The 17,306-nt window shown below is 41.0% G+C and overlaps 2 protein-coding genes across 2 annotated transcripts; both read left to right on the plus strand.

The window, feature by feature from the left end:
• The first annotated feature begins 10,222 nt into the window (after positions 1 to 10,222).
• LOC145803947 (uncharacterized) lies at positions 10,223 to 10,864 on the plus strand. Its single transcript, XM_082897328.1, has one exon. It carries the CDS (start codon positions 10,223 to 10,225, stop codon positions 10,862 to 10,864), a length of 642 nt encoding a protein of 213 aa, XP_082753454.1.
• Positions 10,865 to 12,025: 1,161 nt separating this feature from the next.
• LOC114309313 (protein FLOURY 1-like) lies at positions 12,026 to 16,264 on the plus strand. The gene is made up of 2 exons (XM_082900034.1): positions 12,026 to 13,529; positions 15,717 to 16,264. Coding segments are annotated over exons 1-2 (1,083 nt in total). The 5' UTR covers positions 12,026 to 12,447; the 3' UTR covers positions 15,718 to 16,264.
• The last annotated feature ends 1,042 nt before the right edge of the window (positions 16,265 to 17,306 follow it).

Consider the following 17,306-nt stretch of genomic DNA (forward strand, 5'->3'; position numbering starts at 1 on the left):
ACAAGATTCAGACCTGAAAAACTTTTGATAAATTCCAACAAGTGTTTAACATATACAATTCAATGTTAATTCTGTAAGTTTCTTCTCAAGTTTCAACAAGTACGTAAACAGTGATTTCGGTCTAACCTACTTGTAAATTGCTACCAATTTCAACAAGTGTTACCATATACTGTAAACTGTTCTCAAGTTATAACAAGTGTTAAATAATGGTCTACTTGTAAATTGCTGCAAATTTCAACAAGTTGTTTGAACAATATACTTAGCTTTTACTTCAACCTGTAAATTGCTGTAAATTTCGACAGATGATCACATGTCGGCTTAACATTATCTTGTAAATTGCTACAAATTTCAACAAGTGTTAAGCATCTTCTTTGGTTGGATCAACCTGTTGATTTATAAGTTACAAACTATAACCTCGGCTTCACTTCGACTTGTAAATTGCTGCAAATTTCAACAAGTGAAGTGAAACAGTAATCTCGGCTTATCTTCAACTTGTAAATTGCTACAAATTTCAACAAGCGAGGATAAGGAATCAGCTTGACTCCAACTTGTAAATTGCTACAAATTTCAACAAGTGAAGATAAGGAATCAGCTTGACTCCAACTTGTAAATTGCTATAAATTTCAACAAGTGAAGACAAGGAATCAGCTTGACTCCAACTTGTAAATTGCTACAAATTTCAACAAGTGAAGACAAGGAATCAGCTTGACTCCAACTTGTAAATTGCTACAAATTTCAACAAGTGAAGACAAGGAATCAGCTTGGCTTAACTTCGGTTAAGCATCATCTCGATTTAATTTCAGTTTAAACATTATCTTGGTTTAACCAACTTGTAAATTGCTACAAATTTCAACAAGTGGTAAACGCATTCTTTTTCTTCCTGCCCCCAATGTAAGCCTGAGTTCTACTGGGGTTCTCATTATTCATGTCTCCAAAAACATCAGTATGTAATTTTATCAATCATGTGTAGAAAGAATTCTTGAAAAAACTTTATTAAAGACATCGGCAAAAAATACTGCACATCTACTGATAGAAGAATTTCAAATTACAAGTGTTCCAAGGTCTTAGCAGTGCTTTGCCCTCGTTATCTTCAACTCGATAAGCTCCATTGCCTAATACCGAAGTAATTCTATAGGGTCCTTCCCAGTTTGGGCCAAGCTTGCCCTCTCTAGGATCCTTTTTGTTGCCGACGACTTTTCTTAGGACTAGGTCGCCGACTTGAAAATCTCTTGGATTGACCTTTTTGTCGTAAATTCTAGCAAACTGTTGCTGGTATACTGCTAGTTGAATTGCAACTTTTTCTCTTCGTTCTTCCAGAAGATCCAGATCTCGGGCTAAGAGTATGTCATTGGTGCCATTCTCTACTCCCTGGGTCCTGATCCCTGGGATGCCGATTTCTAATGGAATGACTGCTTCTGTGCCATAAGCCATGGCAAAGGGGGATTCTCCTATGGATCTTCTCGGCGTAGTCCGATATGCCCAAAGTACGTTAGGCAATTCGTCTACCCACTTTCCTTTTGCCTGCAACCTTTTATTTATTCCATCCAAAATTACTTTGTTGGATGCTTCTGCTTGACCATTACTTTGGGGAAAACTTGGTGTTGAAAAATAGTTCTTGATCTTGAATTTCGCACAAAAGTTCTTGATGAGTTTGCTGTCAAACTATGTTCCGTTGTCGGCAACTATTGCCCTTGGAATGCCAAATCTGGTGATAATGTTTTTCCACATAAAGTTCTTGACGTCCACATCTCGGATTTTGGCAAGAGGTTCTGCCTCTATCCATTTGGTAAAGTAATCTGTTGCCACCAGCAGGTACTTTCTCTGCCCAGTTGCCTGGGGAAGTTGCCCGACAAGATCCATGCCCCATTGGGCAAACGGCCAAGGGCTGGATACTGGGTTCAGGTCAGCGGCTGGCTGATATATTAAAGGTGCAAACCTTTGGCATTGTTCACACTTCTTCACGTAGGCTTCAGCATCCTTTTGCATGTAGGGCCACCAATACCCCTGGGTAATGGCCCTGTGGGCTAGTGATCTACCCCCAGCATGGCTTCCACAAATTCCTTCATGTATTTCATAGAGGAAATCCTCAACCTGCAAAGGGTGTACGCACCTTAAAAGTGGTCCAGTGAAGGACCTTCTGTAGAGATATCCATCTTCTGTTAGACAGAATCTTGCAGATTTCAATCTGACTTTGTGTGCCTCCTTACGATCTTCTGGCAACTTTTCTTCTTTCAGGAATGCAATAATTGCATCCATCCAGCTTGGCCCCATGTCCACACACATTGCTTGCTGCTTTGTGCTCCTTGGTTCTATGCTCGGGCCCGACATGTTGTCGATCATAATTGTTCTTGTTGTTCCAGTCTGTATTGAACTTGCTAGGTAAGCCAACGCGTCGTCGTGGGTGTTGTCATCTCGGCTGACTTGCAGTAGTCGGCAGTTCTGAAATAGGGCTGCCAATCTGATGACCTCTTTAGCATATGCCGACATCCTTTCGTCCCTGGCTGCAAATTCACCTGTTGACTGGTTAACAATAAGTTGTGAATCACAAAAAATAATTACCTCATCTGCTTCTGCTGCTGCTGCCAGTTTTAGCCTTGCAATTAATGCTTCGTACTCCGATTCGTTGTTTGAGGCCTTGAACCCCAAACGGATGGATTTTTCTATTATTTCTCCATCTGGAGATATCAGCAGTACTCCTGCCCCTGCTCCTTGACGGTTTGAACTTCCATCGACGAACAGTCTGAATGAATCGCCGATGTAGATGCTGCAGGGTCTGAGTTTTTCCTTCCTTTTCTCTTTTGCCTTTGGCCGGGCTTCTCCTTGCTTGCTAGGATACTGCTCATCTCAGCTCAACAGAGCCCGATGTTCGATGGTTTTGGGTGTGAATTCTGCCACGAAGTCGGCCAAAACTTGGCCTTTTATTGCTGTTCTCGGCCTGAACTCCAGGTCATATTGACCCAGGGCCACTGCCCATCTTGCTATCCTTCCAATTAAGTCTCCTTGTTGCAACAAGGACTTCAGTGGGTGCTCTGTTAGGACCACAATCTTGTGCGCCTGAAAATAATGGTTCAACTTTTTTGAAGCCATTACTAAGGCCAGTATTAATTTCTCCCGTGGTAGATACCTTTTTTCTGCGCTGGCCAAGGTTTTGCTTACATAGTAAACCGCCTTTTGCTCCCCTTTTTCTTCTCGGATTAGTACTGCACTTACTGCGTGTTCTAACACTGCCAAGTACAAAAACAGTTCTTCCCCTGGTTCTGGATTGGAAAGAACCGGAGTTGTGGTCAAGTACTTCTTTAGGTCGGTTAGAGCGGCTTCGTATTCTTCTGTCCATAGAAAGTCTGTGGCTTTTTTCACCAAGTTAAAGAAGGGTCTGCATTTATCTGAGCTTCTGCTGATGAATCTGTTTAGGGCTTCGGCCCTTCCAGTAAGCATCTGAACCTGTTTTGCCGACGTTGGGCTCTGCAGCTCTAGGATGGTCTTGATTTGGTCTGGGCTCGCCTCAATGCCCTTTCTCGTTACCAGATACCCTAAAAACTTGCCTGATCCAACTCCAAACGCGCATTTTGATGCGTTGAGTCAGAGCCGGTATTTTTTGAGTATATCAAAGACCTCTTTTAGGTCGGCAAGATGACCCTTAGATTCCTTGGTCTTCACGACCATGTCATTGATGTAGACTTCTACCGTTTTGCTAATCAGGTGCTTGAACATTTTTGTTACTAACCTTTGGTAAGTTGCTCCTGCGTTTTTCAACCCAAAAGGCATTACCTTGTAACAGTACAAGCCTTTAGGGGTGATGAACGCAGTCTTCTCTTCGTTTGGTGGGTACATGGCAATCTGGTGGTACCCCCTGTATGCATCCAAAAAACTTATCATTTCGTGCCCTGAAGTTGTATCTACTAGCTGGTCAATCTTGGGCAGAGGAAAGCTGTCTCTGGGGCAGGCTTTGTTGAGGCTGGTAAAGTCTACCCAGACCCTCCATTTACCGTTCTTCTTTTTCACTACCACTGTGTTGGACAGCCATGTCGGATAGTGAATTTCTCAGATGGCCCTGGCTTCCAGAAGTTTGTCTACTTCTTCTTCCACTGCTTCGACGTGCATCAATGTCGGTCTTCTGGCTCGTTGAATCACAGGTTTTGTCGACCTGTCGACATTTAGTCTGTGGCAAGTGACCTCGGGGTCAATGCCAGGCATTTCATAAGGTGTCCAGGCGAACACCTCGATGTTGGCTCTCAAAAAATCTTCCAGTTCTTTTTCCTCTTCTTCGGCTAAGCCTGAACCGAGAAGAAAGAAACATTCTTCGTCGCCCTCCTGGACTAGGATTTTCTTTAGTGTTTCTTTACTCTTTTCGGTTGGCTCCTTGCCGACATCATCTAGGACCTCCATGTCCTTGTCTTCAATCTCTGCCTCTTTTGGCTCTCGAATGTTACAAGTGGACTTTGTTGCTGCCATGGAGTAACTTTTTGCCTGCAGTTGATCTCCTCTGACTTCTTCAATTCCATGCTCTGTGGGGAACCGTAGTAGTTGATGCAATGTTGAGGGAACTGCCCCCATTGCGTGCAACCATGGTCTTCCCAAGATGATGTTATATGGTGAGGGTGTGTTAATCACCATAAATTCTGTTTTGATCTTCTTAGTACCGGCTTGTACTTCCACGCTTGCTGCGCCTAGTGGCCATGTCGGCGTTCTATTGAAGCCGACCATAGGGTTGTTGAATTGTTCCAGGTCGTCAGGATGAAGGCCCAGTTCCTTGTAACATCTAACGTACATGATGTCACAAGAGCTGCCTTGATCTATTAGGATGCGTTTTACTTGGCATTCCCCAACCTGGAGGGATACTACCAAGGCATCATTATACGGGTGCTGGACCATCTCTAGGTCGGCTTCGGTGAAGGTTATCATTGGTCCTTGGCTTTCTTCAGGCCGAGGTCTTTTTTCCCCGATTTGGTAGACATGCTGTAAATGCCTTACCCTCTGGGTCTCTTCTCTGACTTCGTTCTCGTTGACCCTTGAGTGGATCACATTAACCACCCTTGGTCCTCCTGCCTGTGGTTGCTGTGCTGGAGGTGGTGGAGCTGCTGGTGCTTGAGGTAATCTTGCATGTTCTTCACTGGTCCTGGCCTCATGAACAAGGTCCCTCAGATGGCCTTGCTTTACCAAGTCTTCTAAGTGTGCTTTTAGGGCTCTGCAACCCTGGGTTGGGTGCCCTTCTTCATTGTGGTAAGCACAACGCCTACCCATGTTTCTTCCCATGAATTCCCCTGGTGCTCTTGCTGGAGGTCTGAAATAGGGTTGGTTTCGAATTTGATCCAGGACTTTATGGATGGGGATTCGGAACACCGTCGTCACTGCCTGTTTGCCCTTCAATTCCGTTTCTTGTTTGGATGGTCCGTTGTTACCTCGGCCTCGCTTCGGCGAGCCGTTTGCTTTCTCCTGCTTTATCTCTTTGTTTCCCGATGTATCTTCCTCGGCTCTGGCGTACTTCTCAATTCTTGCCATGAGTTCTTCCATGCTCTTTGGCAGTGTTTTTGCCAAAGACTTCCGTAGTGGGCAGTCATCTTTCAGGCCGTTCTTGAAAGATACGACCGCCACTTCTTGGTTGCATTCGGGTATTCGATTGAACACCTCGTAGTATCTCTTCGCGTAGGCCCTAAGGCCTTCTTCTTTGGTGATTCTTAAAGCCATCAGGGCGTCGACCCTCAAGGGCCGTAGTTTGTTCGTTACAAACCTGGCTACAAACATCTCTGCCAGGCCTTCCCATGTCTTAACGCTTCCCTTTGGCAGCTTATGGAACCAATCGGATGCTATTTCCCCAAAGGATGAGGGAAATACTTTGCAGAGCAACGGTTCGTTCCCACTGTATAACGCCATTGAGTTCAGGTATAGTCCAACATGAAAGTTGGGGTCTGACTTACCGTCATAAATTTCGAACCTCGGCATACTGAATCTCTTTGGCGCTTCAAATTTGTCTAGTTTCACCGAGAATGGTGTCCTCGGCTTAATTGGGGAAGTTACCTCGGTTTCAACATTCTGTTGCCTCCTCTTGAGGTAATCTCTTAAGTCTTCTTTACTCCTTCCCGGAGCTCGGCTATCTTTTGATTTCAATTTCTTTGGCACGCTGCTTTCGTCCTCGTGGTGGGGTCGTTTTGATCTCTCTCCATGTGTTGTGTCGGCTCTTCTCGTCCGCCTTCCCTAAAAGGTCGGTGAGAGTGCCTTCCGCTCTTGCTATGCTGAGGGACTTCGGGGATTGTTGTTCTTCCTCCCTTCTGGGTATTAATCGCTGGCATCGGCGTATCTTGCAGTGGGTATGGTGGCTGCATAACATTATTTTGCATCATGAAGTTGACGACCGACTGTAGGTCTGCCAACTTGTTTGCCAAGTCTTTTACTTCTTCATCCCTCCGTAGGCACCTATCCCTCCATACCTGAAGGTTATCTTCGTTATAGTACTGGCCTTGGTCTGTTTTCTTTGAAGTGTTGCCCTCCTGGCCGACGTCTTTCTCGACGTGGCCGTGGTCACGAATTCCTGCATTATGGTTGTCTCCTTCAACATCAAGGTCAATTGGTCTGCCACTCCCAGCAGGAGTGTTGCCCCCAATGTTTTCCCTCTGTTCGTTACTGGCCATCTATTCTTCTAAGATTCCCACAGACGGCGCCAAATTGTGTGGGTAATTTTCTTACCACACTGCCCGCCTAGTAATCAGCTGGAGAGCACTGGCAGAATAGATGGCTTTAGTAAACCTGTAACAGAAAGAAAAAGGCTCCGGCGGTGGCTCTTCCACCCGGGGGCACTCCGACGATCAAGTCAGTATATCTCTCAAAGATAATCAAGTGTTAAACTCACAAGCTTGAGTATAAAACTGTGTACCTTAGACCCATGGGGGTGCCCCTCTTTTATAGTTTACTCAATCCAAGTCCTACTAGAAGCCTGACTTCTATGGACTCCAATTTAATACCTACTTTGGATTCTTCAAGAGATAAAGATAAACTCCCTAAGAGCTTTATCCTTATCTTGGCTAAGTCTCCTCTTTGTCCTAGGACTCTTGTCCCTTATCCGCTTATCTCGGATTCCGATATCTTTGGAGATAACCTCGGCCTTGCCGAGATCACCTCAGCGTCACGACCAGAATACGTTGCATCTCGGCTGACACGTCGGCGTCACCTTGCCACGTGTTGGTACTCATAAAATATATCCCCACAATTGCCCCCTAGGTTCTATTACCTCGGCAATCTGAGGTGATGGAACCTATATCGATATTTCTTTCTGCATAGTGGTTCAAAAGCTGTTTGGCCGAGATAATTCATTTATACTCAGAATTTCGAGATGATTTCTTCTACAAAGTTGTTGATAATGATGTCTGGTTGATCCAGGAATTTTGGTAACAATTTTTGAGCTTTCTACGAATTTATACAAATTTCTAACTAAATCTAAAACTGTGAGACAGATTTTACCATGTATTTGAAAATTTAATTAAAATTCTATACTAAGCCAAATCTGGTATTTTCTAACTAAAATATGAAATTTGAGAAGTCTAGTTTCATGATAAATTTTTAGATTATGGGTTTGATCTATAAATTTAAGCATGGAATTAATGTAAGGAAATGTGACAAATCTGTGTCATAAACACCCTTGGAATTTGTTTAGAATTATTTATAAGTTATTTTTGGAAAATACTTTCTAAAAAATAACCATAACATGTTTATTGAGTATCCTGTAGATTGATATGAATTTTAGAGTTGTATAAGTAATGTATTTATAATTTTATTTGCAAGATATATACTCTGAAAATTTTTCTGGATAGGATGAAATCACCACTTTAATATTATGCTAGTCTAATTTTGTAAATCAAAAATTTGTGCATGTGTGTATTTATGGTTTAATTCTGGTATCTAAGTTATTATTTCATACCATGGTTTAAATAAATTGTTTAGTTAAATTCGGTACTTTTATTTAGTATTGTGTGACACATGCAATATTTTATGATTGGGAATTTTAATGAGTTGGTATAACATTACTTGTGATTAAAAATTTAGAATTATTTGTGATTAATATCAAAATTAACTGAAATGATTAACGGCATATACAAAGGTAACAATTGACGGTTAATACCAGTTGTTCGGGGTGAGTCTTGGTTGAAAGACTGTACGGAATTAAGGGTTGACGGTTAACACCGGTTGTTCAGGGTAAGCCCTGGTTTTGAGAATTCTCACGTAAATTGTGTTGCGAAACTCTAAGATGGCACGGGACTTATTTGAACCCTTTTCGGTATTCGATTTTGGAATAAGGGTGGATGTGCAGGTGGCACACAGGGAGGTTACTTACCCCTGGCAGACCGTTTCCTTGGGGCAGACCACGGATGCCACTACTTGGGTATATAACTCCGGACGTGGGCATCCCTGGTAGTTACGGTTGGTAACACTTAAATATTTGACCAAGGGAGGGTTTCAAATTAACCGTTGCCATGCTTAGTGGTTGGTAAGCTAAATCTCTTTGGTGAGATTTCGTGTGTCACCTAATTTATAAAAATTACTGAAATTATTCTAATGGTTGTAAATTCTGTGTATAATTATATTGTTATCTCATATTTAGAATATTATTATTTTTCTCTTAAAAAGAATGGTAGGTTGGTTACGTTTTCTTACTGTGTTGCAAAACTCATGGCATATATTTTGTTGCCCTGGCGTTTCATGCCAAGTTATGTCGAAGAAGGGACTGAGGCTGAAATTGGAGCTGCTGCCAATATCGAACCATGGCTGACTTAGAGTCAAGATTTTATCAAAAATAAAATCTTGTTATCCCTTGTATTAGGATTAAACTATGTTGTGACGTTGTGTGTGAACTTGTAGTTTTATTTTGTCGTTGGACTTTGGCTTTGTAAGAACTTAAAATTTCCTAATTAGTAGTTAAAATTTTATCTAGCAAGTTATTGTTAGTTAAAGTCTTATGATGTCTCAAAAAAAAAAAAAAAAAAAAAAAAAAAAAAAAAAAAAAAAAAATTTGGGGCGTCACAGCTTGGTATCAGAGCCTAGGTTTGAACCTTTGGGCCATGGGTAGTAGTTTATTAGTTTTACAATTAAGAAAACCTTAAGTTAATTTGTAATTCTCGGTGACCTAACTAAGTTAGAACCTTTTTATTTGTAGGATGCCAGGGTCATCAGACATTAACTCTAACGAGGAAAATTCGGTGGAAAACTATGACATAGAATCTGACCCAAGTGAAGAAGTGGAGATGCCTATAGAAGACTATGAATCCATAGAATCCGACCCAAGTGAAGAAGTGGAAATGCCTATAGAAGACTATGAATCTGAGCCTGAGCTTGACCCTGAACCTGATCCTGAACTTGAGCCTGAACCTGAGTCTGAAGAAGTTGAAGAAGTTGTACCAATATACAACCCGCCGGAGGTTATTGTGATTGAGTCAGACACTGAGGATGAGTTTATGGAAGGCAATACCGAGGGGAACCCTGGAGATGTAGGAGCCACGTTTGAGGGTTGGGATGTGCAAAACGGGTTGCAGATTGGCTCTTTTGTATATGTCAGACTTTATCCCCTCGGAGGTTGTGCTTGGAAAAATGAGAGTTGGGTGGGCACCTATATCGGACCTATCCAGATTCTAAGACAAGAGACTCCCTGGGTATATCAACTAGGCCCCTTTCCGGACGGTTTCACCGAAAGAGTGTGTAACCTTTTTGACTTTTGGAGCCTTCAGTATATCATGCCCGACCCAAGCAGAATTGTGAGGACAGATGGGTTAGTGGACTTCAGGGACTGGAGGATCTATCGGGAGGAGCCGGTGATGCTACTAGGGCATCGTGTGTGCGAAACTGCTATCTTCGTGAGGGTGCTGTGGCGATTCATGGGACTTTTCCAAGCCACATGGGAGCGGGAAGTCCTTGTGTGGAGAGACTTTCCTTGGCTATTTTAAGGGGTCTTAAGGGAACTATAAGCTAGGCTAACTGATTATTTTATATGCTCACATGTAAAAGTTGCCTAGTTTAGAATTGTGAGTGTAGGAGTTAACTCGGATTGTAGGGGCTATCTCTTGCCCATAGTATGTTATTTAATCTTTTCCTTTGTTTTATTTGTATTTTGCTAATTGTAGCTTATCTAATCTAATTAATGAAGTCTTTTTTTTTATTATTATTATCCTTGCACATAAGTATAATAATAATAATGATAATAAATAAATGAATAAATCACAAGAAAATCCCATCAGGCAGAATGGCTGGACGAACAAGAAATAATAACAACGGTAATGGTGATGGAGTGCCTGATGGCGATGTCGCTCAAATTATACTTGCGATTGCTGATAGGGTAGGCAATATACCACCCCGAAACCAAGATCAAAACAAATCGGAGATGATAGCAAAATTTGAAAAGCTACGTCCCCACAAATTCCTTGGTGGACCAAACCCCCATGAAGCTGAAGCTTGGTTAAGACAAATTAAGAAGTTGCTAGATACTTCCGACATCCGAAATGAACAAGATAGAGTGACCATGGCGGCATTTCAAATGGAAGGGGAAGCAGATCATTGGTGGGAAATGATCAAGGGTACTCGACAAGTAGAGACATTAACTTGGAGACAGTTCGAAGATCTGTTCATGGAAAAGTATTTTCCTAACTCGCTAAGGCAAGAAATGATTCAAGAGTTCCTCCAACTAAAACAAGGAAAAATGTCAGTCGCTCAATATGCGAACCGTTTTGAAGCTCTCTCACGGTATGCTTCAGCCATAATAGCAAATGAAGGGGATAAGGTTAGGCGATTTGAATGGGGTTTGGACACAGACATTAAAGGAAGATTGATCGCAGTACAACTCTCCACCTATGCCCAAATGATGGATCGAGCTTTAATTGTGGAATGAGAGTTAGCAGATTCCGAACGCATTCGGAATCAGCGATCAAGGAACAACAACCAACCATGCGAAGGAGGCCCAGTCCGCAACACCAGAAACCATCCTACACCAGCACCTTATGCCGGAGGAATGCAACAGCAACAAAGGCAGAATCGAGGAAACCAGCTAGGAGGAAGCTTTGTAAATGAGTGGAAAGGAAGATGTTTCAGATGTGGTCAACAGGGGCATCGTCGAAGTGAGTGTCCTCAAGGTGGAGAGTATTTTATGGATCAGCGAGGGGCACAACAATACAACAAATACCAACCTGGGCTAAGTTCTAAGCCTACTCAAAATACTCAGACCAACAAGGGGCAGCCACAAGCCTCTAGGAATGCAGGCCGACCAAGAACACAGCCATAAGGAGCTGGAAATGGGAAGAAACCAGGAGAGACTAACCAACAAGCAGTAGGGAGAATGTATGCTCTCCAAGAAGAAGAAGATGTTGATAACCCATCAGTGATTCAAGGTATGTTAATCCTTATGAATTCTTGGGTTAAAGTATTGTTTGATTCTGGAGCTTCGCATTCTTTTATATCCACTGCATGTATGACAAGTTTGGGTTTAAAGCCAGAGGCGCTAGAGATAGCTATGAGTGTCGCTTCAACTGTGCTACAGAGCCCGAAAGGGTTTTGAGCCAAATTTGGCTCGAATTTGAGAAGGAGGAGGAAGAAGAAGAAGAAGAAGAAGAAGAAGAAGAAGAAGAAGAGAATGAGGAAGAAGAGAAGGAGAAGCAGAACTGGAGGGGGCCCTAAAAATTGGGCTGGAGGCGGAGGCGGAGGCGGAGGTGGAGGCGGGCGGAGGCAGTGGCAGAGGCGGAGGCAGAGGCGACGATCGGTCGATGACCGACGAGCTACGACGATTGGCCGACGAACGATGACGAGCTCCCACCTCTCCCCTCTGTTTCTCTCTCTCACCTCTGCTTCTCAGGTTCAAAACGAAGAAGAAGAAGAAAAGAAAGAAGAGGAAGAAGAGAAAAAAAAAATTAAAACCCAAAACGACGTCGTTTTGGGTTTTGAGCCAAATTCGAGCCACTAATTTCGGGCCCTCAAACATTATTCTAAATAAAATAAAGGCGAATCAGAAGATTTTCCACGCGCTGCCATAAAATGACACATGTCCTCGTGGAGCGAGGGAACATCAGTCAAAATCACAATCGGACAGAATCTTCTACAAGTTTCAAAACTACCAAACTGCCCCCACATATTATTACACTCTTTCCAGCGTTGCCCTTCCCTCTCAAACGGCATTTTCAGAGCCATCTCTCTCATCCCACTCACCATTGCTCTGACTCTGATAACGCGTTTGCCTCGAACTTCACGCCTCTCTTCTCGCTCCCCAATCCACCACTCTCTCTCGCTCTCTCTCGCTCTCTCTCTCGCTCTTCAGTCTAACAAGGTCAGTCTTTCCATACTTCTTTTTATCTCATCCTTTGTCTAGTGGGTTACAGTCTACAGAACAGAGATACATTCATAAACATATATTTGTGGTGATCGGTTCAATAGGTTTATGTGTGTGATGTTGAGTTTGGTGATTCAAACTTGGACTGAAGACTCATGCGGATTTTGGGTCACTTTTGTTTGCTACTGATTGTTTGCTCTGTTGTTGATTTTTATAAGAGATTTTTGGAATATATTTTGGGGTTTCTCTTTATGGATTGTGTTTCATTTTTTACTCGGAACAGTGATTTTGGAGGTGGGTTTTTCGTATTTGGGTGTTTTAGGCAGTTGTTCAATGTGCTTGGTATTTTTTTGCTATTCAGTTTAGGATTTAAGGTACTGCAATTTGGGTACCATTTTAATTTTAGAGGGAAATCAAGTGATTTAAGAAATGGGTTTTGTTCAAAAATTTGTATAGATGATGGGAAATGCAATAACCCAAAGATTTCACTATTGGAGACCATGATGGGACAATTGGGGGAAACTCGAGATGTTGCAAATGGAAATGGTGATGTCAAAGCAAATATTGTTTTAAATGATTATTTTGGAGAGAAATCAGGTGATTTGAGAAATGGATTTTGTTCGAAAAAATGTGTTAATAAGAAATGCAACACAAGGATTTCACTTTTGGAAAGTTTGGAAAGTGAATTGGAGGAAACTCCAAAAATTGCAAATGGAAATGGTGATTTCAAAGCTTCAAATGAGGAATATGGTGATGACAGTGATGAACAAGAATGTCATGAGGAAGATGAAGAAGTTGATGTCATGGCATTGAGAAAATTGGTGAGGATTGAGAGGCAAAGAGCTAATGCTGCTTATTTGGAACTCGAGAATGAGAGGTTAGCAGCTGCGACTGCTGCTGAGGAGGCAATGGCAATGATTTTAAAACTTCAAAATGACAAGAGCTTGATTGAAATGGAGGCCAATCAGTACCGGAGATTGACCGAGGAAAAGCAACTCCGTGATCAAGAAGTGATCCATTCATTAAGATGGATTGTAATGAAGCACGAATCAGAGAGGGGTCTTTTGGAAGACCAATTGAGATTTTTTAGGCAGAAATTGAAGCCCTCCGTGGAGGGTTATGAAGGGGATCAATCCGAGGGAATTCACGAGTCTTTGAGCTTTTTCAACTCAGACATTGAGGATAGTCCTGGTGGTGATGCACTGATTAGCTCGCTTGACATGGATTTGTCACCATAGTAAGTTCTTTCTTATTTGGTGTGTGTATTGATGTTGCTTCCTTTTTATGGGGTAAATGGGCAGAGTGACATAAGCATTTGAAAATACAGGTTATTGATTATTAGAGATTGAACATTACAATGTAGCTTTATAGTTATTCATTTTTCTTGTGTAAATTCCTTTCATAATGGATGCTTTTGAAAATTGCAGTGAAAATATGAACTGGGAAGGTGCTAGTATGAATTGGTATTATGCATTGCACTTTTCTTCCCATTTGATCAATATATCTTGGCTCAGTTAAATTATATGCTCTAGTTTTTGCGGTATACCCTTATACTTTTAGCAAGTAGTGTACTCATTTGGATCTTGAATTTATCAAAGGAAAGGAAAATAATAGGGAAATGGATTTAACTTCTTTCACTTGATTCTCTTTTCCTATCTCTTCCCTTGTCTTTTTCCTCTACAAATCCAAGATCCAAACATGGCATTGGTGAAGTTTAGTTGAATATTCTACTTATCAAAAAAAAAAAAGTTTAGTTGAATTTTCTTCAATTAGAGAGTGCCAGAAAAGGTCTTCTTTTATATCCTTTTCTTTCTCCCTCCCCTGGAACTATTTTCTAGATTAAATATGAAGTTCTTTCCTGTAAAACAATGGTAGATTAAATTTCCCTGCATTGATTTGTTTTTTGTACTTTTTCTAATATAAAGTATTTAGACAGAGTGACCACAAGGAATGTTGTTCCATTCTTCCTGAAATTCCACATGGGTGAAGAATAAGTACTAAAATTATTTTTTTTGTGAGGAGCTCTCTATTGCACATCAAGACAATCGGCCTCAGGTAATACCATTGTCTAAACTATCAGTCTTGGTTCCCTATGAACTTGCAACCGCACCTTGTTAGGATCAAATTCACTTTTGTTGGTGAACTGGCCATCCCATACCTTCTGCTTGTCTTATATGTGTGGAACCAGGTCTTTTTCAGTTGCAGGCTCCCCCTTGAATACATAGGGTAGATAGGTCTGGGTGGGAAGTGTTCGTATTGATTTCGAACGCCCTCTGAACTTTTTGCATGTTCAGAAACAGTGCTTAGTCCCCATTCCTGGTAGACTAATTCAATATGTCCCTTGTTTGTTCATTTTTTTAGTTTGTCGTGTACGTTTATTTGTCTTACCTAAGAAAGCCTAGCCATCTAATAAGTACTAGAGGTCCATTCAATGCTCTACTAAGCTTGATCTCATTTAAGAAAGAGTAGAGCCATAACATAAATATTAAAAATTCAACTTATAAGGGAAACCTTTCGCAACAAATGTGGTTGTTGCTTTTGATCTTCTTGCACTAGACAATGACACTTCCTTTTAAGAAATCACCGACAGTTTATCTCTAGAAATACTGCATTTTTACTTATTCCTAATCTGCTACATTACTTCGAATAAACTCTTCCTATGAAGTAATGACAAGTTTTCATTCTCATGCTGCACTTGTTTTATGAGGGAAAAAATGAAGAGAGAGAGAGAGAGAGAGAGAGAGAGAGAGAGAGAGAGCCTGGTATGTTAGGACAAGAACTCCAACCCCCACTCTTCATAATAAGGTTGTTTAATTCTCATCTTTTTTTAGAAATCATCAAAATCAACTTTTGAATGTAGTATCATTAGATTATACTGTATTCAGCTTCTTAATTATCCAACTTCCCACATAATCACATCAACACTGAAGAAGTTAGCGTTGACTTTTTCACGTCATTTATAGATCTTTGCAGCATTGAAAACTCATGCCATGTGAACGCCAGAAATTAAAGAATTGCCTCCTCCAATGTTCATGATTTGAAACTTTTCACTACACTTGTAAACTTCACATTGGATGTACACTGATCAACCAAATATTACCCAAAACGAAGAATGCCTTCTATTGTGGAGAGCCATATGATCTACGTTGCATGTTTGATATTCATGATGCTAACAGAAAATTTAATCTATTTGTAGGATGTATTGTTGCCTTCTCAATTATGAAAGATGAGAACATTCTTCACATTTGATAAATTTTAATTGCTATGAAAATGAGGCTGAAAGAAACTAATCGATATGCCATTTTTCATTACATTGACTTGGCTATTGCATTTGGATTTAGATCATCATCAATTTGTATTAAAATATTCAGCATTGGGAAGGTGTTCACCTGATATTTTGCTGCATTTATTTGCTTTCCCTTAGGTGGAATGGTGAGAGATGCTTTGTGGAGAGTGCTTTTGTCACTGATATTTTCAATATAATTGGTGAGAAATGCAATTAACTTGGAGTTTTCAGACTACAAGAGGTTGATAAACAATAGCATTGTGCTACAAAACATCAGATTTTGCAGAAATGTTTTTGCTGCTCATTGCTTTCGGCTTAATAGCAAGTGACGAATATAGTGTATAGTGCACAACAGAATTGAGAGACGGAGAATCTGAAAATTGCTGCTCTTACCAAAGATATGATTTGCTTGCTCCCTAAGTCCGGAGCGATTTAGGAAACACAGACGATACTTTTTTTCATTTTTTTGTAAATCACAACTGTTTTGTTTTCCAAGTTACTTTGTAATTAGCTAGAAATGAACTACATGTTTTGGATAATAGAGTCAATGATACTGTGTTGTTATGGGGCATGACTTGAATTGCAGAGATCCAGATATACTTTGTTGTTGGGTATAATCACTGATGTTGAATAAGGGGTGAACAACCCATAGAGATCAAGAGATTGATGAATTGCTGGTTTTAAAATGTAGAACATTACTTGATTTGTAGGTTTTAAAATGCTACACTTGGAAAAAAAATGACAGAAAATAAAATGTGTAGAACATATTCATTCTAGGTATACTTGCAACCGCACTAATTTAGAATCCACACTACACACTCGATTTTTCACGTTTTTGGGTATAAATCTCATCATATACAACTTCATCATCATTTCATGCACATCCTTGTTATATTATTCAACCTGAGTTCTAATAGGGAAATTTTACTATATACACCCCTTGAAAGAGGTGTACCATATCCATCCCTAATTATGTCAATTTTTTTAAGTTTGGTTATGCCTCATATAGTGTTTGGTTGTGATCTTTTTTTTTTTGGTTATGACTCACAAAGTGTGAAGTTATATTATTTTTTTGTTTAATTATAAGAACGTGTATCATAATCTTTTCACTAACTCCCTGAAGGATCCGGGGTCATTGCTGTGACCCTCCACTGCTATGATCCTGCTGTGCCTAAAACAGCACAGTTTCAACTTCTTTTTTTTTTTGTTCGAGAGGGAAGAGAGATAAACATCGGAGCAGGAAACAAAGACAAGGGTTTGCTATGAAGGCTTCAAGTGATAAAATTGAAGTAATTAGGGAAGCTAGGACCTGCCTTTAGAATCGGCACCAGCTGTGGTGTCGGCCTCGACATTGGCCTCATTGGCGGCACTGGATTCAGTCCCGGAATCTGCGGCTTACAGCTTGGAGTTGGACGTGGAGTCGGGATGAGGGGTCACTGCTGTGATTCCTCACTGCTGTTCCTGCTGTGTTAATAAAATGGCAGCGTTTTATGAGTTATTTTCTTGCAATTTATCACGTCAAAAGAAAAAAAAAAAAAAAAAGACTGAAACCGCACAGCAGGGAACACTGCACAGCAGTGACCCCGCTCCCATGGAGTCGGGATGAGGTTTGGCTATGGAATGGGCAGTGGCATTTCTTACGATGATAGTCAAAATACTCTAATGTCGGCAAGTTTTTCAAGGGGAAAGCAAGTCATTCGTCAAATCTTCCTTCTCAGGATGAGATTG

Source organism: Camellia sinensis, chromosome 12 (genome assembly GCF_055761805.1).
Source record: "Camellia sinensis isolate YWXY chromosome 12, ASM5576180v1, whole genome shotgun sequence".
NCBI lineage: Eukaryota > Viridiplantae > Streptophyta > Magnoliopsida > Ericales > Theaceae > Camellia > Camellia sinensis.